Consider the following 27,233-nt stretch of genomic DNA (forward strand, 5'->3'; position numbering starts at 1 on the left):
CTTTTTGCACTAAGTCAGTTTCTCACGCTGCTGTTTCCAACGTCTTTTAATCGACTCATTAAGGCCAAGCTCCCGTGCAGCAGCTCTATTTACTTTTCAAACAGCCAGATCGATCGCCTTCAAATTGAAAGCTGCATCATATGCATTTCTCGTGTCTTTGCCATGATGAGGGTGACAAAATGACTACCGTAATCAGAATGATGGAAAGTTTGAGCGCGCTCGATTTACTTCACATTATGTGACTGTGCTCAGTTTTTTGGCGGCATGAATTTGTGAAAGCGGGAAAAATCCATAAATTAGCCGCGTCATTGTATAAAGCGCAAGGTTCATAGCGTGGGAAAAAAGTAGCGGCTTATAGTCCGGAAATTACGGTAGGTGTTTTCACTTTGTTTGTCGTGGGACGTTGTTTCCTGTGTCTGTGTCTATGTACGTTGCGCCACACGGGACTGTTTCGGTTTGTTTGTTCGTTCGGTTTATGTAGTCTGTTCCATGCGTTCTTCGTTATATGTAAGTTCGTTAGTTCAGGTCTGTCTACATCGTTTATTATTTTGTAATTCATTCCAAGTGTTTTTCGTGTTCGTCTTCGTCTTGTTTAAATAAATATCATGTCATATCACAAAGCTGCATTTTGGTTCAATCCCTGCTCCTCCTCTTCGGAAGAAGAGTTACACGAACACAATTCTACAGCCATTGAATCTGTCTTTGAGCGTTAAGGGACGCTAATAGCTAGCTTGGGCCACGACATTATGTTATAAAAAAAAAGGGAAAATGTTATTAATCAGTGACAAATTTCGCGCCGCGATATTCACTTCCAAACTTGGAGACCTCTCAAAGAACTGTAGGATGCCCCTCTGAATAACTGGGCGTGGTTTTGGCTTAACTGCGTTAGAAAAAAGACGCACCCGAATGCAGTGCCAACTGTAAAGTTTGGTGGAGGAGGAATAATGGTCTGGGGATGTTTTTCATGGATCGCGCAAAGTCCCTTCGTTCCAGTGATGGGAAATCTTAACGCTACAGCATACAATGACATTCTAGACAATTCTTTGGCAACAGTTTGGGGAAGGCCCTTTCTTGTTTCAGCATTACAATGCCCCCATGCACAAAGCGAGGTCCATACAAAAATGGTTTGTCGCGATAAGTTCTTCCACACCTAACTGGCCAGCACAAAGCACCGACCTCAACAGCATTGAACACCATTGAGATGAATTGGAACGCTGACTGCGAGCCAGGACTAAATCGCCTAACCTCACCTATGCCCTTGTGTCTGAATGGAAGAAGTCCCTGCAGCAATGTTCCAACATCTAGTGGAAAGCCTTCCCAGAAGAGTGGAGGCTGTTATAGCAGCAAAGGGGGGGGGGGGGGGGACCAACTCCATATTAATGCCCATGAGTTTGGAATGCGATGTTTGACGTGTCCACATACTTTGATAATGTAGTGTATTTTGTTTTCTCTATGGCAAATTTTTATCTATGTTTTATTTAACCAGGTAGGCCAGTTGAGAACAAGTTCTCATTTACAACTGCGACCTGGCCAAGATAAAGCAAAGCAGTGCGACAAAAACAATTGAGCTACAAACAAATGTATAGTTAATAACACAATAGAAAAATCGATGTACAGTGTGTGCAAATGTAGAAGAGTAGGGAGGTAAGGCAATAAATAGGCCATAGAGGCGAAACAATTACAATTTAGCATTAACACTTGAGTGATAGGTGTGCAGATGATGTCAAAGTAGAGATATTGGGGTGCAAAAGATCAAGAGGGTAAGTAATAATATGGGATGGGGTAGTTGGGTATGCTATTTACAGATTGGTTGTGTACAGGTAAGCTGCTCTGACAGCTGTTGCTTAAAGTTAGAGTGGGAGATATATGATTCCAGCATCAGTGATTGTTGCAATTCCTTCCAGTCATTGGCAGCAGAGAACTGTAAGGAAAGGCGGCCAAAGTAAGTGTTGGCTTTGGGAATGACCAGTGAAATATACAGTTGAAGTTGGAAGTTAACATACACTTTAGTCAAATACATATTAACTCAGTTTCTCAATTCCTGCCATTTAATCCTAGTAAAAATTATTGTCTTAGGATCACCACTTTATTTTGAAATGTCTGAATAATAGGAGAAAGAATGATTTATTTAAACTTTTATTTCTTTCATCACATTCCCAGTGGGTCAGAAGTTTACATACACTCAATTAGTATTTGGTAGCATTGCCTTTAAATTGTTTAACGTTTCTGGTAGCCTTCCACAAGCTTCCCACATTAAGTTGGGTGAATTTTGGCCCATTCCTCCTGACAGAGCTGGTGTAACTGAGTCAGGTTTGTAGGCCTCCTTGCTCGCATGCGCTTTTTCAGTTCTGCCCACAAATTGTCTATGGGATTGACGTCAGGGCTTTTGATTGCCACTCCAATACCTTGACTTTGTTATCCTCAAGCCATTTTGCCACAACGTTGGAAGTATGCTTGGGGTCATTGTCCAATTGGAAGACCCATTTGCGACCAAGCTTTAACTTCCTGACTGATGTCTTGAGATGTTGCTTCAATATATCCACATAATTTTCCTGCCTCATGATGCCATCTATTTTGTGAAGTGCACCACTCCCTCCTGTAGCAAAGCACCCCTACAACATGATGCTGCCACCCCCGTGCTTCACGGTTGGGATGGTGTTCTTCGGCTTGCAAGCCTCCCCCTTTTTCTTCCTAACATAACGATGGTCATTATGACCAAACAGTTCTATTTTTGTTTCATCAGATCAGAGGACATTTCTCCAAAAAGTACGATCTTTGTACCCATGTGGAGTTGCAAACCGTAGTCTGGCGCATTTTATGGCGGTTTTGGAGCAGGGGCTTCTTCCGTGCTGAGTGGCCTTTCAGGTTATGTCGATATAGGACTCGTTTTACTGTGGATATAGATTTTGTTGTACCGGTTTCCTTCAGCATCTTCACAAGGTCCTTTGCCGCTGTTCAGGGATTGATTTGCACTTTTCGCACCAGAAGAACGTTCATCTCTAGGAGACAGAGCGCGTCTCCTTCCTGAGCGGTATGACGGCTGCGTGGTCCCATGGAGTTTATACTTGCGTACTACAGTTTGTACAGATGAACGTGGTACGTTCAGGTGTTTGGAAATTGCTCCCAAGGATGAACAAGACTGTGGTGGTCTACAATATTTTTTCTGAGGTCTTGGCTGATTTCTTTTGATTTTCCCATGATGTCAAGCAGAGGCACCGAGTTTGAAGTTAGGCCTTGAAATACATACACAGGTACTCAAATGATGTCAATTAGCCTATCAGAATCTTCTAATGCCATGACCTCATTTTCTGGAATTTTCCAAGCTCTTTAAAAAGGCAGTGTATGTAAACTTCTGGCCCACTGGAATTATGATACAGTGAATTATAAGTGAAATAGTCTGTCTGTAAACAATTGTTGGAAAAATTACTTGTGTCATGCATAAAGTAGATGTCCTAACCGACTTGCCAAAACTATGTTTTGTTAACAAGAAATCTGTGGAGTGGTTGAAAATCAAGTTAATGACTGCAACCTAAGTGTATGTAAACTTCAACTGCACCTGCTGGAGCGCGTGCTACGGGTGGGTGTTGCTATGGTGACCAGTGAGCTGAGATAAGACGAGGCTTTACCTAGCAAAGACTTATAGATGACCTGGAGCAAGTGGGTTTGGCGACAAATATGTAGTGAGGGCCAGCCAACGAGAGCATCCAGGTCGCAGTGGTGGGTAGTATATGGGGCTTTGGTGACAAAACGGATGGCACTGTGATAGACTACATCCAGTTCGCTGAGAAGAGTGTTGGAGGCTATTTTGTAAATGACATCGCCGAAGTCAAGAATCGGTAGGATAGTCAGTTTTACGAGGGTATGTTTGGCAGCATGAGTGAAGGAGGCTTTGTTTTGCGAAATAGGAAGCCGATTATAGATTTCATTTTGAATTGGAGATGCTTAATGTGAGTCTGGAAGGAGAGTTTACAGTCTAACCAGACACCTAGGTATTTGAAGCTGTCCACATATTCTAAGTTAGAAACGTCCAGAGTAGTGATGCTAGTCGGGGGTGCGGGCAGCAATCGGTTGAAGAGCACGCACTTAGTTTTATTTATGCATTTAAAAGCAGTTGGAGGTCACTGAAGGAGTGTTGTATGGCATCGAAGCTCATCTGGAGGTTTGTTAACACAGTGTCCAAAGAAGGGCCAGATGTATGCAGAAAGGTGTCTTCTGCGTAGAGGTGGATAAGAGAATCATCAGCAGCAAAAGCGACATCATTTATATACACAGAGAAAAGAGTCAGCCCGAGAATTGAACCCTGTGGCACCCCCATAGAGACTGCCAGAGGTCCGGGCAACAGGCCCTCCGATTTGACACACTGAACTATCTGAGAAGTAGTTGGTGAGCCAGGCGAGGCAGTCATTTTGAGAAACAAAGGCTATTGAGTCTGCCGATAAGAATGCGGTGATCGACAGAGTCGAAAGCCTTGGCCAGGTCGATGAAGACGGCTGCACAACACTGTCTTTTATCGATGGCGGTTATGATATCATATAGGACCTTGAGTATGGCTGAGGGGCACCCATGACCAGCTCGGAAACCAGATTGCATAGCGGAGATGGTACGGTGGGATTCGAAATGGTTGGTGATTTGTTTGTTAACTTGGCTTTTTAATTAAGATTTTAGAAAGGCAGGGCTGGATGGATATAGGTCTACAACAGTTTGGGTCTATTTGAAGAGGGGGATGACCGCGGCAGCTTTCCAAATTTTGGGGATCTCAGACGATACAAAACAGAGGTTGAATAGGCTAGTAATAGGGGTTGCAACAATTTCGGCGTATAATTTTAGAAAGAGAAGGTCCAGATTGTCTAGCCCAGATGATTTGAAGTGATCCAAATTTTTCAGCTCTTTCAGAACATCAGCTGTCTGGATTACAGGTCGACCGATTAAATCGGAATGGACAATTAAATCGGGGCCGATTTCAAGTTTTCATAACAATCGGAAATCGGTATTTTTGGTCGCCGATTTGCCTTTTTTTTTTTTTTTTTTATACCTTTATTTAATCTTTATTTAACTAGGCAAGTCAGTTAACTTCTTGAGGGAAGGGGGCAGCATTTTCACTTTCGGGAAAAAATAGCATGCCAAAATTCAACTGCTTGCTACTCATCCCCAGAATATAAGATATGCATATTATTAGTAGACATGGATAGAAAACACTCTGAAGTTTCTAAAACGGTTTGAATCATGTCTGTGAGAATAACAGAACTTATGTAGCAGGCAAAACCCTGAGGACAAACCATTCAGAATTTGTATTTTTTTGATGTCACTGTCTTTTCAATTAGTTTTTTTAGAGACACCAGATTTCTAATGGACTTGCTTGCAGTTCCTACCACTTCCACTGGATGTCACCAGTCCTTGGAAATCGGTTGAGGTTATTCCTTTGTGTAGTGAAGAAGTAGGGCTATCGTAAATGAGGGTCACATTAAGTAAATTTTGAGAGTCACGTTACGAAAAAAGTTGCGTCAGTTTGTTTTCTTTTTGTATTGAACACAGATCATCCCGTCTTCAAATTGATCGATTATTAACGTTTAAAAATACCTAACGTTGTATTACAAAAGTAGTTTGAAATGTTTTGGTAAAGTTTACATGTAACTTTTGATATATTTTGTAGTGACTTGGCGAAAGTTGGAAGCTGTGTTTTTCTGGATGAAACGGTCAAAATAAATTGACATTTTGGATATATATCGACGGAGTTAATCGAACAAAAGGACCATTTGTGATGTTTATGGGACATATTGGAGTGCCAACAAAAGAATTTCGTCAAAGGCATGATTTATATTTTATTTCTGCGTTTTGTGTCGTGCTTGCAGTGTTGAATTATGCTACTCTTTGTTTACTGTTTTGCTATCATCAGATAATAGCATCTTATGCTTTCACCGAAAAGCTTTTTTGAAATCTGACATGTTGGCTGGATTCACAACGAGTGTAGCTTTAATTTGGTATCTTACATGTGTGATTTAATGAAAGTTTGATTTTTATATCATGTTATTTGAATATGGCGCGCTGTATTTTCCCTGGCTATTGGCCGGTGGGACGTTTGCGGGTGGGACGTTTGACGGAGCCTGCCTGTTACGCGAATGCAGTAAGCTACGGTAAATTGCTAGCTAGCATTAAACTTATCTTATAAAAAACAATCAATCAATGACTGTCATTGCTCCAATGTGTACTTAACCATAAACATCAATGCCTTTCTTAAAATCAATACACAAGTATATATTTTTTAACCTGCATATTTAGCTAAGAGAAATCCAGGGTAGCAGGCAATATTAACCAGGTGAAATTGTGTCATTTCTCTTGCGTTCATTGCACGCAGAGTCAGGGTATATGCAACAGTTTGGGCCGCCTGGCTCTTTGTGAACTAATTTGCCAGAATTTTACGCAATTATGACATAACATTGAAGGTTGTGCAATGTAACAGGAATACATTTACATTATATTTAAGTCATCTAGCAGACGCTCTTATCCAGAGCGACTTACAAATTGGTGCGTTCACCTTATGACATCCAGTGGAACAGCCACTTTACAATAGTGCATCTAAATCTTTTAAGGGGGGGGGGGGTCAGAAGGATTACTTTATCCTATCCTAGGTATTTAGACTCATGGATGCCACCAGTTAGATTAAATTCGGAACGGAATAAACATTTTGTTTTCGAGGTGATAGTTCCCGGATTAGTCAAAGGTATATGGTTTAGAGAGAAATAGTCGACGCGTTATAATTCCTGTAATAACTTGCGGCTGAACTTGAAAGGGGTTCCTTCGTTATTTTACCGTTCATGTCTTCCATAGAGAATGTCTTGATCTACTTCAAATAAGGTCTGTGTTTCGTGCAGGCTTAAACCGCCTCAGCGTTTTGATACCCGTGTAAATCTCACTAGGATAAGGTAACGTTTGTCAACATATTTTCAGAAATCCACCCTACAAAAAAAATGATCTTCGCTTATATTTAGCCAATATTGATCAGAGTTACCTTGTCCTATGGATATCTACACAGTTATAAAATTGGCACGGTGATGTAAGCCTACACAAAACACAGAACTTATTTTAAGTGAATCTAAAAAATATCATATGGAATAAAATGAACCGCTTTTCAGATTTTGCTAGAAGGTGTCATGGGAATTATGACTCCCACTTTGGTCGTCAAATCTTACCATGCCCATTATTAAAATAGGATTTCCTGCATATAGAAATGACAGTTTTTATTTTCAACATTCATCACAGGTAACTTAAACTCTATTTTTATTCAAACAGTTGAGAGTATTTGTCTCCAAAGCAGACTCTTCCGTATCATCACAGTATCACGAAGGGCTATATAAAATAAACTTGATTGATTGTCACTTCAGAGCTGTGTGTGTGTGTGTGTGTGTGTGTGTGTGTGTGTGTATTTATGTATTATATTAAGTTAAAATAAAAGTGTTCATTGAGTATTGTTGCAATTGTCATTTTTACAAAAATGTGTGTATGATATATATATTTATAAAAAAAATAAAAAAATTCGGCCGATTAATTGGTATGGGCTTTTTTTTCTCTCCAATAAATCGCTATCGGCGTTGAAAAATCATAATCGATCGACCTGTAGTCTGGATTTGTGTAAAGGAGAAGCTGCTGCAGGGGGTGCAGAGCTATTGGCCGGGGTAGGGGTAGCCAGGTGGAAAGCATGGCCAGCCGTAGATAAATGCTTATTGAAACTATCGATTATCGTAGATTTATCCTATTTTCCTATCCTCAGTGCAGTGGGCAGCTGGGAGGAGGTGCTCGTATTCTCCATGGACTTTAGTGTCCCAGAACTTTTTGGAATTAGTGCAACAGGATGTAAATTTCTGTTTGAAAAAGCTAGCCTTTGCTTTCCTAACTGACTGAGTATATTGGTTCCTGACTTCCCTGAAAAGTTGCATATCGCGGGGGCGTGAAAGCCTTACTGGAGCCTCCTTGTCATTATAAGAGGCTTGATACAATGATAGAAAGCGAGTGAAGTTAAAGGTTAAATAAATACATTTTAAAAAGGTTAAATAAATACATTTTAAAAAGTGAAAGAGTTTTGAGGCAGCTAACTGACTGCAAATAAACGTAATTAACTTTAGCTTCTGGAATTTAGTGCAAATGATTCTAAAAACTTACCATTTGAAGTCTTCTTTTCATCTTCCTCAAATCGGTCGAAATCCAAACTAACAAAAGCACTCTGAGGACATCACAATTCACCTTCATCAATATTCATTATGAATAAACAACGAGGCATGACATCTACTAGAACATTCTGTTACTGTAAGCAGAACTCTGACAACTCCTCATCTGGAAGGTCATGTCTTGTATTTTTTAGTTCGCGAATGTCAAAAGGACTAAATATCCAAAGTATGTTAACCTGCGGGTATTGCTAGCTGTACAAAGGAGGTTAGGAGTTAGACATAATATATTTGTTCCCTCTAATGAAAAGCACTACCTTTTGCTTGAGGAGCATCTTCCAGTCTCCCCTCTCCTGTTTGACGAGCCTGATGACTGGCTCATTGCACTTCATCTCCCAGGAGCACCTCTCTGCAGTGATGTTACTGTGGAGCTCCAGGTGAGCACGATAAGGCCTGTCATTCACACACGCACTAGAGGCAATAGTTAGAAATGAAATATTATCAAATTAAATGCTTCTCTCATTTGTGATGCAGGGAATTACAGCCCCAATGTTGACTTCGTCCTGTACACACAATGATACCTTGCACGGGGAGTTATTTAAAAAAAATGTTTTTAATTACATAGAATAGAAACATTAACAGCTCAGCACTTGCCTCAAGCTACTTAAGATTTTTTTTTTAAGATGTATGTTCAGGTGGTTGAAAGGACACATGACAGACATTCAACAGACCTGTACACCACTCTGTCAGGGAAGAATTCACATCTCTGATCCACTGGTTCTCTGAGCTTTATGTTCAGTGTGACTGTGTCATCTCTCTGGAACCACTTGATCTGTGGATGGAAACTGAAAAAGACTAACTAAATGTAAATCTGTGATGGATTGGAGTCAGTTCAGTCAATTAATATATTTATTAAGTAAACTGAATTTAAATAGAATTGACCCCATGCAACACTGATGCGCAATACATAAACAGAAAATCAGTTTCATTTGACTATTCAGAAATATAAGGGATACGTCAAATACCTTTTTGGTGCATCCACATCAACACTGATGACTTTCTCACCGTTGATGACTTGCTGGCCGTTGACTTGCTTCTCATCAATCAAATGACCTGAATAAAACAAATCAAACTTTGTCACATGCGCCGAATACAACAAGTTTAGACACTTCCCGTGAAATGCTTAATTACAAGCCCTTAACCAACAGTGCAGTTCAAGAAGAGTTAAGAAAATATTTACTAAATAAAATTTAAAATAAAAAAAACACAATAACGAGGCTATATACAGAGGGTACCTGTACCGAGCCAGTGTGCGGGGGTACAGCTTAGAGGTAATTTGTACATGTAGGTAGGGGTGAAGTGACAATGCATAGATAATAAACAGCGGGTTGCAACAAATGGAGGGGGGGGGGGGGGTCAATGTAATAGTCTGGTGGCCAGTTGATTAATTGTTCAGCAGTCTTATGGCTTGAGGGTAGAAGCTGTTGGCGCTCCGGTACCACTTGCCGTGCGGTAGCAGAGAAAACAGTCTTTGACTTGGGTGACTGGAGTTTCTGAAAATGTTATGGGCTTTCCTCTGACACTGCCTATTATATAGGTCCTGGATTGCAGTAAGCTTGGCCCCAGTGATGTACTGTGTCGTCCGCACTACCCTCTGTAGCACCTTACGGTCAGATGCCGAGCAGTTGCCATACCAGGCAGTGATGCATCGGTCAGGATGCCCTCGATGGTGCAGAACTATGAAGATCTGGGGACCCTTGACATATTTTTCAGTCTCCTGATGGGGAAAAGGTATTGTTGTGCCATCTTCACAACTGTATTGGTGTGTTTGAACCATGATAGATCGTTGGTGATGTGGACACCAAGGAACTTGAAACTCTCGACCCGCCCCACTACAGCCCCGTTGATGTTAATAGGAGCCTGTTCGTCCCGCCTTTTCCTGTAGTCCACGATCAGTTCCTTTGTCTTGCTCACATTGAGGCAGAGGTTGTTGTGCTGAGGGAGAGGTGGTTGTCTGACCTCCTCCCTATAGGCTGCCTCATTGTTGTCGGTGATCAGGCCTACCACTTGAGTCATCAGCAAACTTAATGATGGTGTTGGAGTCGTGTTTGGCCACCTAGATGTGGGTGAACAGGGAGTACTGGAGGGGACTAAGTACACACCCCTGAGGGGCCCCAGTGTTGAGGATCAGCGTGGCAGACTTGTCGTTGCCTACCCTTACCACCTGGGGGCTGCCTGTCAGGAAGTCCAAGATCCAGTTGCAGAGGGAGGTGTTTAGTTCCAGGGCCCTTAGCTTAGTGATGAGCTTTGTCGGTGTAACTGGTGTGAAATGGCTAGCTAGTTAGCAGGGTGTGCGCTAATAGCGTTTCAATCGGTGACGTCACTCGCTCTGAGACCTTGAAGTAGTTCCCCTTGCTCTGCAAGGGGCGCAGCTTTTGTGGAGCGATGGGTAACGATGCGTCGAGGGTGGCTGTTGTCGATGTGTGCAGAGGGTCCCTTGTTCGAGTCCAGCGAGGAGAGGGACAGAAGCTATACTGTTACATGGGTACTATGGTGGTGAACACTGAGCTGTAGTCAATGAACAGCATTCTCACATAGGTGTTCCTTTTGTCCTGGTGGGAAAGGTTAGTGTAGAGTGCGATTGAGATTACCTCATCTGTGGATCTGTTGGGGTGGTATGCAAATTGGAGTGGGTCTAGGGTATCCGGGAGGATGCTGTTGATGTAAGCCATGACCAGACTTTCAAAGCACTTCATGGCTACCGACGTGAGTGCTACGGGACGGTAATCATTTAGGCAGGTTACCTTCGCTTCCTTGGGCACAGGGACTATGGTGGTCTGCTTGAAACATGTAGGTATTACAGACTCAGCCAGGGAGAAGTTGAAAATGTCAGTGAAGACACTTGCCAGTTGGTCTGTGCATGATTTGAGTACACGTCCTGGTAATCCATCTGGTCCCGTGGCTTTGTGAATGTTGACCTGTCTAAAAGTCTTGCTCACATCAGCTACCGAGAGCACTATTACACAGTTATTACCCAGAACAGCTGGTGCTCTCGTGCATGCTTCAGTGTTGCTTGCCTCGAATCGAGCATAAAAGGCATTTAGCTCGTCTGGTTGGCTCGCATTACTGGGCAGCTCGCGTGTGGGTTTCCCTTTATAGTCCGCAATAGTTTTCAAGCCCTGCCACATCCGACGAGCGTCAGAGCCGGTGTAGTAGGATTCAATCTTAATCCTGTATTGACGCTTTACTTGTTTGATGGGTAGTCTGAGGGCATAGCGGGATTTCTTATAGGCGTCCAGATTAATGTCCCATTCCTCGAAAGCGGCAGCTCTAGCCTTTAGCTCGATGCGGATGTTGCCTGTAATCCATGGCTTCTGGTTGGGATATGTACGTACGGTCACTGTGGGGACGACGTCGTAAATGCACTTATTGATGAAGTCGACGACTGAGGTGGTATACTCCTCAATGCCATTGGATGAATCCCAGAACATATTCCAGTCTGTGCTAGCAAAACAGTCCTGTAGAATAGCATTCGCGTCATCTGACCACTTCCGTATTGAGCGAGTCACCGGTACTTCCTGCTTTAGTTTTTGCTTGTAAGCAGGAATCAGGAGGATAGAATTATAGTCAGATTTGCCAAATGGAGGGTAGGGAAGAGCTTTGTATGCATCTCTGTGTGTGGAGTAAATGTGGTCTACAGTTTTTTTCCTCTGATTGCACATGACATGCTTGGAGTAGTATGAAGAGCCAGCCTTATGAGGTACAACAATGGTGAATGGCATATTAGACTACTCTAAATATTTGAGTCTTTATACATCTTTGTTGATCATTATTAACTTCTGTTTTCAACAATAGTGAATGTCGTGGTTCAACAGACATACAGTAAATGTACTTTTTGTACATTGTTGATCACTATCAAACTAAAATAGTTTACATACCATTTTCAATGGGGCGGGGAACTGCAGAAATCCAGTCTTTGGGGGTGAATCCTTGTAGAGCTGTATGCCTGCATGACAACACAAGTCTTGTGAACATCACATGTTGAAGTGAGATCAATGCAACACTAGCCATTGATCCCAGTTAGAGCACTCAGCACAGATGGAAGCCTAAGAACACTAGCTAAATCAACGTTTTTCCCACGTCATTTCAATGAAATTAAGTTGAACCAATGTGTAATAAACGTTAAATTGACGTCTGTGGCCAGTGGGATTTCATGGGTCGGGTGCAGAGCTGCACTGTATAGTGAAAGAATCAAACATCAGAAAATGTATTTTTATTGACCGACTGCACCAAAGAAAAAAAATAGGAAGAACAGTAAGCAAGCAGCAACGGAAGTTTTTCCCAGTGAAAATGAAGAAGAACACCAACCTCCGTGTTTGAGTGGCACCTTGGAGGTTAGCTATGAGGCTCCTCCACTGCTCCATTTTGGGGTCGTTGTGCGCAGTTGTTGGGGCAGGTAACTGTGGCTCGCTAATTGTTGGGAGTGGGGCAGATATCTGGGCTTCGCTAGGTGTTGGGAGAGGGGAAGTTATCTGGACCCTGTCCATGAGTGTTGGTAGTTGAGCCTCGCTCGGATCAGGAACTGCTGCTAATGGGGCCTCCTGTGGCTTGGGCGAGAGCTGGGTCGGGTATACAAAGACATCGTTCATCCAAGGCTGGGGTGCATGAGCAAAGACCTTCTGGTCCATCTGGTGCAGATCTGCTGAGGCCTTCATATGGCACTGGGACAAGTCTGTCTGGGCATGAAGCACAGACGTTTGGGTCTGGGGTGGGTCTACAGAAACCTCCTGGCCACAGTGTAAGCGCTCGACAGCTGCCCTCATCCTGTGGACCAGGGCCTCCTCTGCAGCCTGCACCTTCTCCTCCAAGGTCACCCCAGAGCCATCCGGCCTAACAAACAAACCAAGCAGACATGAGTCACGACACACAATTGTAATAGGTTGATAATGCAGTGCTCTCATTAAGTACTGAAGATAAAGAAATTGAATGATTGACCGCCATGTCCTATCTGACATAACTTCCATATCTGCACATAGCCCCTGGTGTAGCAACATCCATATTAAAATGCTGTATTACATTGTGCCGTATTATAAGTGAAGAATGCTGTTGGATGTCAGTGTACAGCATCTTGTATTATGGAGGTCCCATGGGGGCGAAAGCCTGGTTACCCATGGGCATAGAAGACTGAACTCACACCGTGGTGAGCAGGGCATCCCCAGCACTGGCTCCTGGCCCAGCCCCGTGGCAGAGCTCCTTCAGCAGGTCCAGGTGCTGAGGGTTGCTGGTGCCCATCCCCGTGCTAAGGATCTCAGCGTGGACGTTGCATTCATTTATTAAGGTCTTCAGGCCTGGTAGTCGGGTCATCCGCACCTGAGAACAAAGCACATTTTTACATTTGAGTAATTTTCCAGATGCTCTTATCCAGAGCCATTTACTGGAGCAATTAGGGTTAAATGCCTTGCACAGACAGATTTTACACCTAGTCGGCTCTAGGATTCAAACCAGCGACCTTTCGTTTACTGGCCTAATGCTCTTAACCGCTAGGCTACCTGCCGCACAAGGATTAAGTGTTTGTGTTGAAGATTTGTTGAAATTCAGCTGTCTGTAGTTGGAGTAGAAGAACCTACCATGGGATCGACGAAGACCGTGTTTCCCAAACACAGAACAACCTTGGCTTGGTGCTGCAGGCCTTTGATCTTCTGACTGATGGCCCTGGTGACCTGAAACCACAACATAAGAATAATGTCATTGTCAGCGCTAGCTGTGCCACCAGAGACTCTGGGTTCGCGCCCAGGCTCTGTCGCCGCCGGCTGCGACCGGGAGGTCCGTGGGGTGACGCACAATTGGCCTAGCGTCGTCCGGGTTAGGGAGGGTTTGGCCGGTAGGGATATACTTGTCTCATCACGCACCAGCGACTCCTGTGGCGGGCCGGGCGCAGTGCACGCTAACCAAGGTCGCCAGGTGCACGGTGTTTCCTCCGACACATTGGTGCGGCTGGCTTCCGGGTTAGATGCACGCTGTGTTAAGAAGCAGTGCGGCTTGGTTGGGTTGTGTTTCGGAGGACGCATGGCTTTCGACCTTCGTCTCTCCCGAGCCCGTACGGGAGTTGTAGCGATGAGACAAGATAGTAATTACTAGCGATTGGATACCACGAAATTGGGGAGAAAAAGTTTTTTTTTATTAAAAAAGATTAAATAATAAAAATGTCATTGTAACTTGTTGTTCTAGAGTCATTAGTTACACACTTTGAAAAGGTAAGGTCCAACAATAGCAATTGGCATTCACAATATGAGTCTCAGCAATCACAATTATGCCCCGAATCTATTCCGCCATGTCCAGAAATCTGTTCCTTTTATTCTCTGTTCCCAACGCAATAGACGACCAGTTCTTATAGCCTTCAGCCATAACCTTTTCCTACTCCTCCTCTGGTGATGTAGAGGTTAACCCAGGCCCTGTAGCCCCCAGCTCCACTCCTATTCCCCAGGCGCTATCATTTGTTGACTTCTGTAACCGTAAAAGCCTTGGTTTCATTTATGTTAACATCAGAAGCCTCCTCCCTAAGTTCGTTTTATTCACTGGTTTAGCACACTCCACCAACCCTGATGTCCTAGCAGTGTCTGAATCCTGGCTTAGGAAGGCCACCAAAAATTCTGAAATTTTCATCCCCAACAAGATAGAACCGCCAAAGGGGGCGGAGTTGCAATCTACTGCAGAGATAGTCTGCAGAGTTCTGTCATGCTATCCAGATCTGTGCCCAAACAGTTCGAGCTTCTACTTTTAAAAATCCACCTTTCCAGAAATAAGTCTCTCACTGTTGCCGCTTGTTATAGACCCCGCCTCAGCCCCCAGCTGTGCCCTGGACACAATGTGAAATAATTGCCCCCCATTTATCTTCAGAGTTCGTACTGTTAGGTGATGTAAACTGGGATATGCTTAACACCCCGGCCGTCCTACAATCTAAGCTAGATACCCTCAATCTCACACAAATTATCAAGGAACCTACAAGGTACAACCCTAAATCCGTAAACACTGACACCCTCATAGATATCATCCTGACCAACTTTCCCTCTAAATACACCTCTGCTGTCTTCAACCAGGACCTCAGCGATCACTGCCTCATTGCCTGCGTCCGTAATGGGTCCGCGGGCAACGACCACCTCATCACTGTCAAACGCTCCCTAAAACACTTCAGCGAGCAGGCCTTTCTGATCGAAGTGGCCCGGGTATCCTGGAAGGATATTGACCTCATTCCATCAGTAGAGGATGCCTGGTTATTCTTTAAAAAAGTGTTTTTCACCTTAAATAAGCATGCCCCGTTCAAAAAATGTTGAACTAAGAACAGATATAGCCCTTGGTTCACTCCAGACTTGCAAAATCTGGACCCCTACAAATCAGCTGGGCTAGACAATCTGGACCCGCTCTAAAAGTATCCGCCACAATTGTTGCAACCCCTATTACTAGCCTGTTCAACCTCTCATTCGTATTGTCACAGAACCCTAAAGATTGGAAAGATGCTGCGGTCATCCCCCTCTTCAAAGGGGAAGACACTCTAGACCCAAAGTGTTACAGACCTATATCCATCTTACCCTGCCTTTCTAAAGTCTTTGAAAGCCAAGTTAACAAACAGATGACCTACCATTTAGAATCCCACCGTACCTTCTCTGCTATGCTATCTGGTTTCCGAGCTGGTCCTTGGTGCACCTCAGCCACGCTCAAGGTCCTAAACGATATCATAACCGCCATCGATAAAAGACAGTACTGTGTAGCCATCTTCGTCGACCTGGCCAAGGCTTTCGACTCTGTCAATCACCGCATTCTTATCGGTAGACTCAACAGCCTTGGTTTCTCAAATTACTGCCTAGCCTGGTTCACCATCTACTTCTCAAATAGAATTACGTCTGTCTAATCGGAGGGCCTGTTGTCCGGACCTCTGGCAGTCTCTATGGGGGTTCCACAGGGTTCAATTCTCGGGCTGACTCTCTTCTCTGCATAGATCTATGATGTCGCTCTTGCTGCTGGTGATTCTCTGATCCACCTCTACGCAGACGACACCATTCTGTATACTTCTGGCCCTTTGGACACTGTGTTAACAAACCTCCAGATGAGCTTTGATGCCATACAACACTCCTTCCATGGCCTCCAACTGCTCTTAAATGCAAGTAAAACTAAATGCATGCTCTTCAACCGATCGCACCAGCCCACCCGACTAGCATCACTACTCTGGACTGTTCGGACTTAAAATATTTGGAACACTATAAATACCTAGGTGTCTGGCTAGACTGTAAACTGGCTAGACTGTAAACATTAAGCATCTCCAATCCAAATCTATAATCGGCTTCCTATTTCTCAACAAAGCCTCTTTCATTTATGTTGCTAAACATACCCTCGTAAAACTGACTATCCTACCGATCCTTGACTTCGGCGATGTCATATAGAAAATAGCATCCGACACACTGTCTTTGCTAGGTAAAGCCCCGCCTTATCGCAGCTCACTGGTCACAATAGCAACACCAACCCGTAGCACGCACTCCAGGAGGTATATTTCACTGGTCATCCCCAAAGCCAACTCTTCCTTTGGCCGCCTTTTCTTCCAGTTCTCTGCTGCCAATGATTGGAACGAATTGCAAAAACCACTGAAGCTGGAGACATATCTCCCTCACTAACTTTAAGCATCAGCTGGCAGAGCAGGTTACCAATCATTGCACCTGTACACAGCCCACCCAACTACCTCATCCCCATATTGTTATTTATTTATTTTGCTCCTTTGCACCCCAGTATCTCTATTTTCACATATTTTGCCACTATGGCCTATTTATTGCCTTACCTCCCTAATCTTACTACATTTGCACACACTTTATATAGGTTTTTCTATTGTGTTATTTGACTGTACATTTTTTTATCCCATGTGTAACTCTGTGTTTGTGTCGCAAGGCTTTGCATTATCTTGGACAGGTCGCAATTGTAAATGAGAACTTGTTCTCAACTGGCCTACCTGGTTAAATAATCGTGAAATATAGATTTTTTTTATTTTAAAAATCTCAACACATAATTTTAGCTTCTGTAACATAGTTCATGGTCATTGGTTCTAATAATTTAAATGTTCTATCGCTAAAGATGAGCTCCCAAAAAGTGAGTGAGAAAGAGCCCAGTGAGTGCAGCCTGGTGTAAGAGACCTTGGGGTTCCATTTGACCTCAGCGTCGATGGGCATGGCCCTGCAGACGATGATTTCCAAAGCCTGGGGCGGCAGTATGTGGAACTGGGCCGGCAGCTGCAGCAGCTGGTGGGACTTCACCTCCTGCTCACGCCCCTCATCCAGGAACAGAGCCCTCACGCTGCAGAACATCCACTCACCCTTGTCCGGCACCGAAGTCACCCGCACCCTGCATGACAGGTAGGAGGAGCAGTGGGAGGAGTTGTTAAGGAATGTGAGGTAGAGTGGCATTGGGTTGATATGTGACAAAAGCATTTGACCCACCCAGAGGATTTGGACTACACTTCACTGCATGTAACCATTACTTGGCATGTTGTTTAAACCTGCTTCATGGCCATATTTTTTTTTTTTTTTTTTTTACCTTTATTTAACTAGGCAAGTCAGTTAAGAACAAATTCTTATTTTCAATGACGGCCTAGGAACAGTGGGTTAACTGCCTGTTCAGGGGCAGAACGACAGATTTGTACCTTGTCAGCTCGGGGATTTGAACTTGCAACCTTCCGGTTACTAGTCCAACGCTCTAACCACTAGGCTACGCTGCCGCCCCTATAACATACATCATCAGTTATGAAAGTGACTGAATTAATGCTGTTTGTTTTCTGACCTGTGGTAGACCTCATCCTCTTGTACTCCGTACAGCCCTCCCTCCAGAACCTCCTTAGCACCCAGCTTCTCAGCGGAGTAGTATGTAGTCATTGCTGCTGCCAGGCTCTCATAACGGTCCTCCTTCTTACTCACAATGCGTCCGTAGTAGACGGAAGCAGTCTTGATGAACAAGGGCAGAACCTTTCAAAACGTAAGAGTGAAAAAAATATGATTTCTTCATTTGTATACATTCAGATAGCATATTAAGCTATATTACACCTGTGATCTCATTGGAAAAACTTGAGAGGATATGTCCAACTTTGGCATCTGTTCTTGCCTGATATCTACACCCCTGAAACAAGTGTTATCATATAATATGCTGACTCACCACAATAGTTCCAGAGTCTGGTTGCAGTGGCTGGTCTGTTATGGGGCTGATGCTGTGTCGATAAGAACAAACACTGCTGTCCCTGCAATACAGCAAGAGTCACATTAAGCACTACATAAAGAATAGCAGGTGCCACCTATTGCTGCTGTGCCCTTGAGCAAAGCAATGAATTACAAAACTATAAAGTTCTATTCTTAAGTGCATAGAACAAGTATGTATCTTTCAAAGTACCCAAATTCAAGGTTCAGCTTATGGTCTCGAGTATTGTAACATGCATAACAGCAAATCAAATCTAGCTTTATTGTCCCATGGAGAAATGCTCGACAGAGTATTGTCTGCATCTCAGCTGCACTGACCTACAGAAGCCAAAGCTCTTGAGGTATCTGCACAGAGGCCTATCAGACTTCTGTTCCTCCTTGGCACGCAGGACTCCCTGGGCGAATTGCAGCAGCTCTGGAGGGAGCGAGGCATCAGTACGCTTTAGGTAGCGCAGGACCCCGATTACGTGACGGGCATTCCTCTCAGATAGCAGCAGCACTGACTTGGCAGGGTGGGCCGTGCTCTCTGCAGCACGCTCCTGTCAATCACAGAATCCAATATGAAAAGGAATTCACAAAGTAGACTATCCTCATACAGTCAAAGAAGACACACTTACACAGGTGCCATCTGAATAAGTTATGTAAAAGGAGACCACTCAGGGCCATCTTCTGACTTGAGATCTGCCCGCTAAACTAGACGTCTCCCTGAAAAGGTCAAGAGCTGTGCACGCTCATCTCAGCTCTGAATCCAGGACCGAGCAAGAGAAAGAACAGATTAGTTTGTCCTCACGTTACCTTGTCTGAAAGGTTCTGGAAGTTCTGGGACATGCAAAACAGACGGCTGCCAAACAGCTTAGGTGAGCTTGGGAAGCCGTAGTGCACAACACACGTAGCATCACAGATACCCAAAGACTTCATACACTCATTGGTGGTGACTGGTACAGAAAGACAAGGAAAGAAAAACAGGTCAGATTGGACAAAGGGCAAACTGGAAAAAAAATAGAGACAAGCTGACTTTCAATCAAGAAAACTGAGCTGACCTGGCAGATTATGCCATAAAATGGAAAGATGTATGATATTTCATATTCATTGCAACTGTCAACTCCTAAGAAAATGCAATTGTGCATCAGTTCACCCAGAATGACATGAGTGCCAGGTCCAATGGGCTTCTTCCACTGCTCAGTCACAAAGTCAAACTGGTAGGTTAACTCCTCGTGGGCCTTCAGGGAGAACGCTGATGTGTTTGAAACAGCCTGAATGACAGATACAAGAAACAAACATTTAGTTGACTAAATATACATGAACAATGTATTTTTGTTTTTCTAGTGCTGTACACTTGTAGTAAGATGTCCAAAAATAAGGTTGCAAAATGCAAATCTTACAAGTTTTGAAATGTAACAATGTCTTTTTCTTTCTATAGTACCCCGTACCAGCAGTGGACAGGACATCCAAAAATAAGGCTGCCAAAATAAAATGTCTTAGTTCTAGAGCTATAGATTGCTGCAGTTACCTTGAAGACATGCTCGGCCTCCTCAGCAGAGTTGGTGATGACGAGGGTCTTCTGGGCCACGTCGGGGGTGAAGTCCAGCGCCCCGAGCAGGACAGAGATCTTAGTGCAGTCCAGACACAACAGGATAATCTTGGTGGAGGCAGAAGAGAGATAGCTTTCTATTTTATTATTTTTTAACTTTTTATTGAAGAACATATACATGAGTGAAACTTATGCTTTGAGAGACTTTTAGACCTCGTTTGACTCTTGAACACGTCTTCCCTTACTAAAAGTAATGACTAGTCTAAATGAGATACGATGAAAGCAGGTTTACTGCCCCATTACATAGCTTTAATCAATCACAAATCCAACGAACAGGCCCTTCAAATCAGAGATAGCTACACACTTAAAGGGATAGTTCAGACAAAATCTATATTTGAGTGAAATTACCCTTATTAACTTGAGCTGTCTTTGAAGGCCCAAAGTGACAGAATCCACAATAATCCATTACATTTAGTTTAAAGTATTTTTTTTAGAAGTTTCTGCTTGCGATGCAACTTTGCTAACATCAGTCCGGCTGTTTACATTCATGAATTTGGACGAGGCTAATTAGGCTTGATCCTGATTGTGGCAGAAGTAAACAATGGATTATTGCTGATTCTGTCACTATGGGCCTTCAGACAACTCAAAGTAAGGGTAATTACACTTAAATATAGATTTTTGCCTGAACTATCGCTTTAACCAGCTCTCTGATGGTGGAGACCCTACAACGTTTGTAGGTTTTCAGATTTATTTTGTTGTCAGTCCTCCCAAAACTGACCTGGTGCACATTGCCGTAGAGTGCGGCCTCCTCCATCACCGTGACGACAACGGTGGGGTTGTTCATGTGGTTGTGGAGCAGGCCCTCCAGGTGGCGGCTCCAGTGCTTTCCCACTGCGATGATCTGTCTGGGGCACGACACACGCTCCTCACTGGCCGTCACCCTCTGGAAGTGCTGCAGGATAGTGGTCATCTGAGGAAAGGGAGAGAACAGTCAGAAACTGCTGAGGAGACAGTGGCGAGGGAGGAAAACAGACGAGACTGAGCTTTTTTGGGGTATTTTATTAGGATCCCCATTAGCTATTGCGAAAGCCACAAATACTCTTCCTGGGGTCCACACAGAACATGAAACATGACATAATACAGAATGTTAATAGACAAGAACAGCTCAAGGACAGAACTACATATATTAAAAAAACGGCACACAACCTACATATCAGTACATACACACAAAATATCAAGGTCAAATAGGGGGGAGGCGGTGTGCCGTGAGGTGTTGCCTTTGAAGCGCAGATGACCGGGATTACTGCTTTAAGCAGTTGAAAGCACTGGAGTCTGGTCTAGTTGTATCACCCCCTGGTGACGGGGGTTTGAGTCCCATCTTGGCTATTTTCCTGTCTGTGCCCATTTACCATGTGAATCTCCCGTTCTCTCCTTTTGTACAGTCCTATCACTACAGTTGAAGAACAGTCAGGGTCTCTCACCTCGTCCGGGGCTCTAGAAAAGAGCAGGTCCACTTCGTCCAGCGCCAGGTGACACAGCCGCAGGAACAGGAAACAGTGCAAACGCAGCAGACGCACAAGGCTGAACGGAGTGGTCACCACCACCTGGCCTGGAGACACACACAAACACAGCAGGAAAGGAATGTAATACTCCTGTCTGGCTGTCAAACCTAACTGTCCTGATCCTGTGAATAATGATCTTACAGTTGTTCTGGATCTTAACGGTCTTTGCCTCATCCTTTCCCAGTCCCAACAGTATGACCATGGGGTGGAGGACCTGGACGGTCTGGCTCTCCTCCAGCAGGTCAATCACAGTCTGGGCTTTCTCCCACCCCGGGCACAGGATCACAGCTATGGGCTGAAGGAGACCGCATACAAATGTGGTATTAGATAAAACGGAATAAACACAAATGGATCCTTTAAATGCAGATTTGTCAGCAGAAAACCATGCCTGACTTACTGGACATAGGTAGGTTACTGCTGTTTGCCATTGAACCCTAACAAACCAATTAAAACACCCAGATTTCTACATACTACTTTGTCTACATAGAGTGGTATCACCATGGAAAGGAGCTGCAGAGGCCTGTGCCAAAACAAAGATTTTCAACTGTCTAATTGAAGCCAGACAATTTTATTAGGTGGCAAACAGAGATAGTTATCCACCACAATAATAATAGCAGGGGAAACACTGGAAATCACACCATTCCTGTCTATTGCTCTACTTGCTCAACTCACCCCGGTGCGAGAAGAGAGGGCACTGAAGACGGAGGAGAGCTGCATGTGGGCCAGGAACGGGGGGATGTAGGTGAGGGGCTGGTCTCCGCTGTGGGAGATGAGGACCGTGTCACAGCCCCTGGCCACCGCCGGCCAGCAGTAACTCTCAGACACAGACGGGCCGGCATACTTCTTCCTCATCAAGATCTGAAAAGGAACACGAAGCACATTACCAGTCTTCATGACATACTAGTCTAGACATTTACAGATTTTTCCCCTAGTCAGCTTGGGGATTAGAACCAGCGACCTTCGGTTATTGGCCCAATGCTCTTAACCGCTAGGCTACCTGCTGCCCATGCGACAGGACATTATTATTGCCTAAGATCTTCAGCGTAAAATGTTGAACAGTCATTTCAAATGTTCAACTATTTACATTTATACTGAACAAATCTCAACTTCCATTATCGTATTCCTAATATTACATTTTAACAGTTGTAAATACATTTACTTTATAGTCATTTAGCAGGCGCTCTCATCCAGAGCAATGTACAGCGCTCCGTGCATTAAAAATACATTCCATTCGAATGTTAGAACATAGTTGAAAGCAAACCAACCCTCCGGAAGGTGTCAGTGATTGGAGCATTGGCCAGACTGGTGCAGGGGTCCAGAGTAAAGGCAGAATGCACCATTATCCCACTCCTGCTTGGATCAGTATGGACGATCTGACATGAAGAACACATTTAAGTCAGTCATGCACAGTAGATATTATTGTATGTGCACAAAACATGTCAATACATTTGGTGAAAGCTACCCAAGGAAGTGAAGAGTATATCTGCATCCAGTCCATTGATAATTTAAATGTTTTGTATAAATTAAGGTTGATTCGATGCTTACAGTGACTTCTGATGAGTATACATCTGGGTTCAGAGGGTCAGGATTTAGCAACTGCAACAACCGAGCGCAGACGAGCTCCTCCTCAATGGTTGGCTGCTCTGTGAAGACAAACTCTTGTGTCCGGTCTACTAGGTCACTAGGAGTACTGGAAACACAAATTACACTTTTTAGTAAACATTCACATTAATAACAAAAATATAAACAAAACATGTTAAGTGTTCGTTCCATGTTTCATGACCAGAAATTTAAAAAATCCCAGACACTTTCCATACGCTCAAAAAGCTTACTACTCTCAAATGTTGTGCACAAAATGTGTTTACATCCCTGTTAGTGAGCATTTCTCATTTGTCAAGATAATCCATCCACCTTACAGGTGTGGCATATCACTTAACTGATTAAACAGCATGATCATTACACAGGTGCATCTCATTCTGGGGACAATAAAAGGCTACTTTAAAATGTGCAGTTGTGTCAGAAAACAATGCCACAGATGTCTCAAGTTGAGGGAGCATGCAGTTGGCATGCTAACTGCAGTAATGTCCACCAGAGCTGTTTGCCAGAGAATGTAATGTTCATTTCTCTACCATAAGCCACCTCCAATGTCATTTTAGCAGTACGTCCAACTGGCCTCACAACCGCAGACCACGTGCATGGCGTCATGTGGGTGAGCGGTTTGCTGATGTCAACGGTGTGAACAGAGTGCCCCATGGTGGCGGTGGGGTTATGGTATGGGCAGGCATAAACTATGGACGGACAACGAGCACAATTGCATTTTATCAATGGCAATTTGAATGCACAGAAATACTGTGACAAGATCATGAGGCTCATTATTTAAAGTTATATGTGACTGACAGGTACACATCTGTATTCCCAGTCATGTGAAATCCATAGATTAGGGCCTAATGAATTTAATTTCAAATTGACCGATTTCCTCATATGAACTGTAACTCAGTAAAATCTTTGAAAATTGTTGCATGTTCCGTTTATGTTCAGTATATAAATATTTTTAAAAAACTTTCACCCAAGAAATTCAACAATGTTTAATTGTGAGAAAACACACACATATCACTTGTCTTCGCTTTTAATGTGATATACTTTTGTTCACTGCATTGTTGATCCACAGGTTGACTTTCACCGTTACTATGAAAGCATTCAGCAGATGGCACTTTAAAACAACTCTGACCAATTCAGTAACTTACATATGGGCAACGTCATGGTTGAAAGGGAGGTAGCATTAGAATACAAAACAAAATGTGAGCGGTAGTGGTAAACTGATGGTTGTGGTTGAAAGGATGGCAGCAGTTGATTTTATTTGACAATTTAAAATACATAAATGTTACACCATGCAACAGATACACATGCCAAAATTGTTGAGGATTAAAGTCACAATACTTTTTTCCCCATTAGGTCCTCTAATTAGAACAGAGAATGTGAGTGGTAGTGGCTGGAGGGTTGTGTTCATACCATACAGCCGTTTCAGTCTGTTGTCCGATCTGTTGAGGTGCAGTGACTGGCTCTTTCTCTGCTTTCTCCGTGAGCGCAGAGATCCTCTGAACACCATGTTCCTCCTTCTGTTCAATAAGCGCAGTCTGACAATTAAAGAAAAGGTGCTTTACAGCATTAGTCCACGTCTCTTTTTGACCCAAGATTCACAACAGAGATTCCATTTTGTGTCACATAGTGCAAAGGTTTGGGCACTCATGACTTAGAAACATGTGAAGCAGAGTTCTTGTGCAAGTTAATTTTTACATAAACAAGAACGGCCATCCAGAAACTCACTTTGGGAATAGCAGCCCTTTGAGTGCTCGAAGCAGGATTCAGAAACTTCTTGAATCTGTTGAGATCCAGAACAAGTAAGAATTTTATTAAATGTCATTCAAAGCAGATTAGAACCGTAGCATGAAAGTAGAAGACTAAAGCATTCTCACCTTAACAGATCCAGATTTTTTAACAGTTCTGACACAAGAGATGTGTCGGTGTCCTCTCCGGGCTCCTCGTCGCTGAAAGAAGAACGCTATGATTAAAAACAACAATGTGACATTATCGTACTACAAAAGGCAGACCCACTGCCAAATAACCGGTTGAGCAATAAAAACAATAACTAAACCTATAGAACAAACCTCTCGTCTTCATCGCCATCAATCTCTGAAAACGTCTTGAATTTCTTGTTCTGCGGCTGGGCTGCCTTCTTTTTTCCTCCCTCTAAGGGATTTCTTCCATTTTCTAGGCTTTTCTGTAAAACAACAAGTAAATAACATAACAGTGTTGATTTCACAGGATATAACGTTTTGTTTGGGCCATGATTCCAACCTTATTGAGGGTAAAATAGTCAGTCACCTTTGGATTTGATACCTCATTGGAAGCCTTCGATGCGTCTTTCACAGATGTCGTTAGCTGGCACTGATCAGCCACTAAAGAGATCAATAAAGAAAGTTCAATGAAGAAAATCTTACTAGGAGTTTCCCCCCTCAAGTTCATGCAGTGATATTTTACAACGGGAACTTTTTGAAAGACATATAATAAACTGTTCTTAATGAAGACTTCACAATAACTGCATTCACCTTGATTATGAACGATTGGGTCCTGCTGCCGGAGCAGGAAATCTGAAAGTGATCGTACGGTGCAGCCGTCAGTAGCCAGGAAGTTCTGAGTTTCAGAAAAGATGTCACATGCCAAGACGGCTGGGGATCTATCAACAACACCATTTTTCCCACTTGTTTGATGGGCCTTCTGGCTTGTGAAGTACGCAAACTTCTTTGAGACCAGATCGTCGTTCACACAGATCTAGAGAGATAACCATCTTTTAGCTGCAAAGTTGTATAGAAAAACTGTGATAGCTAATTATGGGAGGCATCACCACTGATTGTATGTTGTACAATACCTTGACATTTTTGACAGTCAAGTAGAGCTCAATGGCAGTGCAATCTGCCTGTGTTTCACACAACACTGCCTCCATCTCGGTAGAAGCTTCAGGTCAGATAATTGAACAGAGAGCACAGTTAGGACTGATATACAGCAATGAGACTCCAGCACTACGAACTGTGCTTTCTCAATTCAGTGATCTCGATTGAAACTGACCTTGCAGGAGAGGATTACGTACCTTGTAAGAGATTGTGCAAATAGCGTGTGGCAGAGCTGTCCCATTGCGTTGATGGTCTAGAATGAAAACAAGAGCTCTATAGGGTGAGTAGTAATAACTACTAACAAAGGTGATTTTATTAGTACAAAATAATTACAGTAATTTTGATGCATATTTTAGTGCATCAATCTAGTCGGCACTGCAGTTCACCCGTACATGAGCTCAGCTTTCTCCAGGCAGTCTCCAGACACGTGCAGCGTCATGGGATGAACACCAGCGAGCTGAAACTTCCTCACCCAGAAGGGCAGCTGCAAAAACGTATCTAACAGAGCCCGAATCCTGGGGAAGAATGGAAGGGCTCCATGATCAGCCAATTACATTTCATGACATATATTAATCAAGTGCAAAACCAAGAAGATGGCCAAAGACTGTCAGAAGTCGAGAGCCTTTTTGGTTTCCCTTTGCATCAGCTGGCACAATGGGGATGAGTGAGTAAGTGAATTAGGACATACTCATCTGAGCTGACGATGACGCGCTCTCCGTGGTCAACTAGGAAACACATGGCCTGGGTTCCAACGGTGCCCAGGAAAAGAGACTCAACGATGGCTCGGCACCAGCTCCTTAGGGTAGACCAGTACACCACACACACCTGGGGAACAACACAATGATGATGCTACATTTTTTCATATAGCAGTGTAGTAACTAGTCAGTCAAATAATAGGTTCATTTATCCTTCATGAGCTATGCCAGTCAGGCAGATCTGTAAATGCACATTCACTTTAAAAAACAAGAAATGTCTTTCATCATGTGCCATATACTCAAATTGATTACCCTAAACTCAAGATACTAAAACAAACATTCCAGATTACATTTAGCTCTAATCACCCTTCACTCTCGCCACAGAGATTATTACCTGTCCCGACTCTATAGTTGAGGGTTTGATCTTCTGCACATCTAGGTTGACCTCATGATAGAAAAGGTTCATTTTCATTTGCAGATCATCATATTCTTTTTTATTCTCGGCCGCTTCTATCCCTGGACCCTTCACAAACCGACCCCACAGACAGGACGGGTTCTCCACCTGTCAAAGAAAACATGGTGGTGAAACCGCTTCAATTTGTAAAGCAACAACACACA

At 43.4% G+C, this 27,233-nt stretch overlaps 1 protein-coding gene across 1 annotated transcript in view; it reads right to left on the bottom strand.

The window, feature by feature from the left end:
- tdrd12 (tudor domain containing 12) overlaps positions 1–27,233 on the bottom strand; it is a 41,530-nt gene that overhangs the window by 8,215 nt on the left and 6,082 nt on the right. The window contains exons 3-34 of the mRNA XM_055933497.1: positions 27,010–27,177; positions 26,609–26,745; positions 26,313–26,435; positions 26,118–26,173; positions 25,899–25,984; positions 25,579–25,801; positions 25,355–25,428; positions 25,138–25,250; positions 24,946–25,017; positions 24,797–24,851; positions 24,482–24,606; positions 23,018–23,162; positions 22,738–22,845; positions 22,145–22,330; positions 21,614–21,767; positions 21,392–21,519; positions 20,689–20,880; positions 19,890–20,018; positions 19,515–19,632; positions 19,175–19,314; positions 18,698–18,918; positions 18,342–18,423; positions 17,973–18,154; positions 17,330–17,537; positions 13,784–13,876; positions 13,351–13,526; positions 12,525–13,046; positions 12,095–12,162; positions 9,182–9,269; positions 8,888–9,001; positions 8,474–8,627; positions 8,155–8,215 (exon numbers count right to left, since the gene is read on the bottom strand). Of these exons, the coding sequence (XP_055789472.1) occupies positions 8,155–8,215; positions 8,474–8,627; positions 8,888–9,001; positions 9,182–9,269; positions 12,095–12,162; positions 12,525–13,046; positions 13,351–13,526; positions 13,784–13,876; positions 17,330–17,537; positions 17,973–18,154; positions 18,342–18,423; positions 18,698–18,918; positions 19,175–19,314; positions 19,515–19,632; positions 19,890–20,018; positions 20,689–20,880; positions 21,392–21,519; positions 21,614–21,767; positions 22,145–22,330; positions 22,738–22,845; positions 23,018–23,162; positions 24,482–24,606; positions 24,797–24,851; positions 24,946–25,017; positions 25,138–25,250; positions 25,355–25,428; positions 25,579–25,801; positions 25,899–25,984; positions 26,118–26,173; positions 26,313–26,435; positions 26,609–26,745; positions 27,010–27,177 (4,501 nt within the window). The remainder of the gene's footprint in view (positions 1–8,154; positions 8,216–8,473; positions 8,628–8,887; positions 9,002–9,181; positions 9,270–12,094; positions 12,163–12,524; positions 13,047–13,350; positions 13,527–13,783; positions 13,877–17,329; positions 17,538–17,972; positions 18,155–18,341; positions 18,424–18,697; positions 18,919–19,174; positions 19,315–19,514; positions 19,633–19,889; positions 20,019–20,688; positions 20,881–21,391; positions 21,520–21,613; positions 21,768–22,144; positions 22,331–22,737; positions 22,846–23,017; positions 23,163–24,481; positions 24,607–24,796; positions 24,852–24,945; positions 25,018–25,137; positions 25,251–25,354; positions 25,429–25,578; positions 25,802–25,898; positions 25,985–26,117; positions 26,174–26,312; positions 26,436–26,608; positions 26,746–27,009; positions 27,178–27,233) is intronic.

The sequence above is a fragment of the Salvelinus fontinalis genome, chromosome 9 (genome assembly GCF_029448725.1).
Source record: "Salvelinus fontinalis isolate EN_2023a chromosome 9, ASM2944872v1, whole genome shotgun sequence".
Lineage (NCBI taxonomy): Eukaryota > Metazoa > Chordata > Actinopteri > Salmoniformes > Salmonidae > Salvelinus > Salvelinus fontinalis.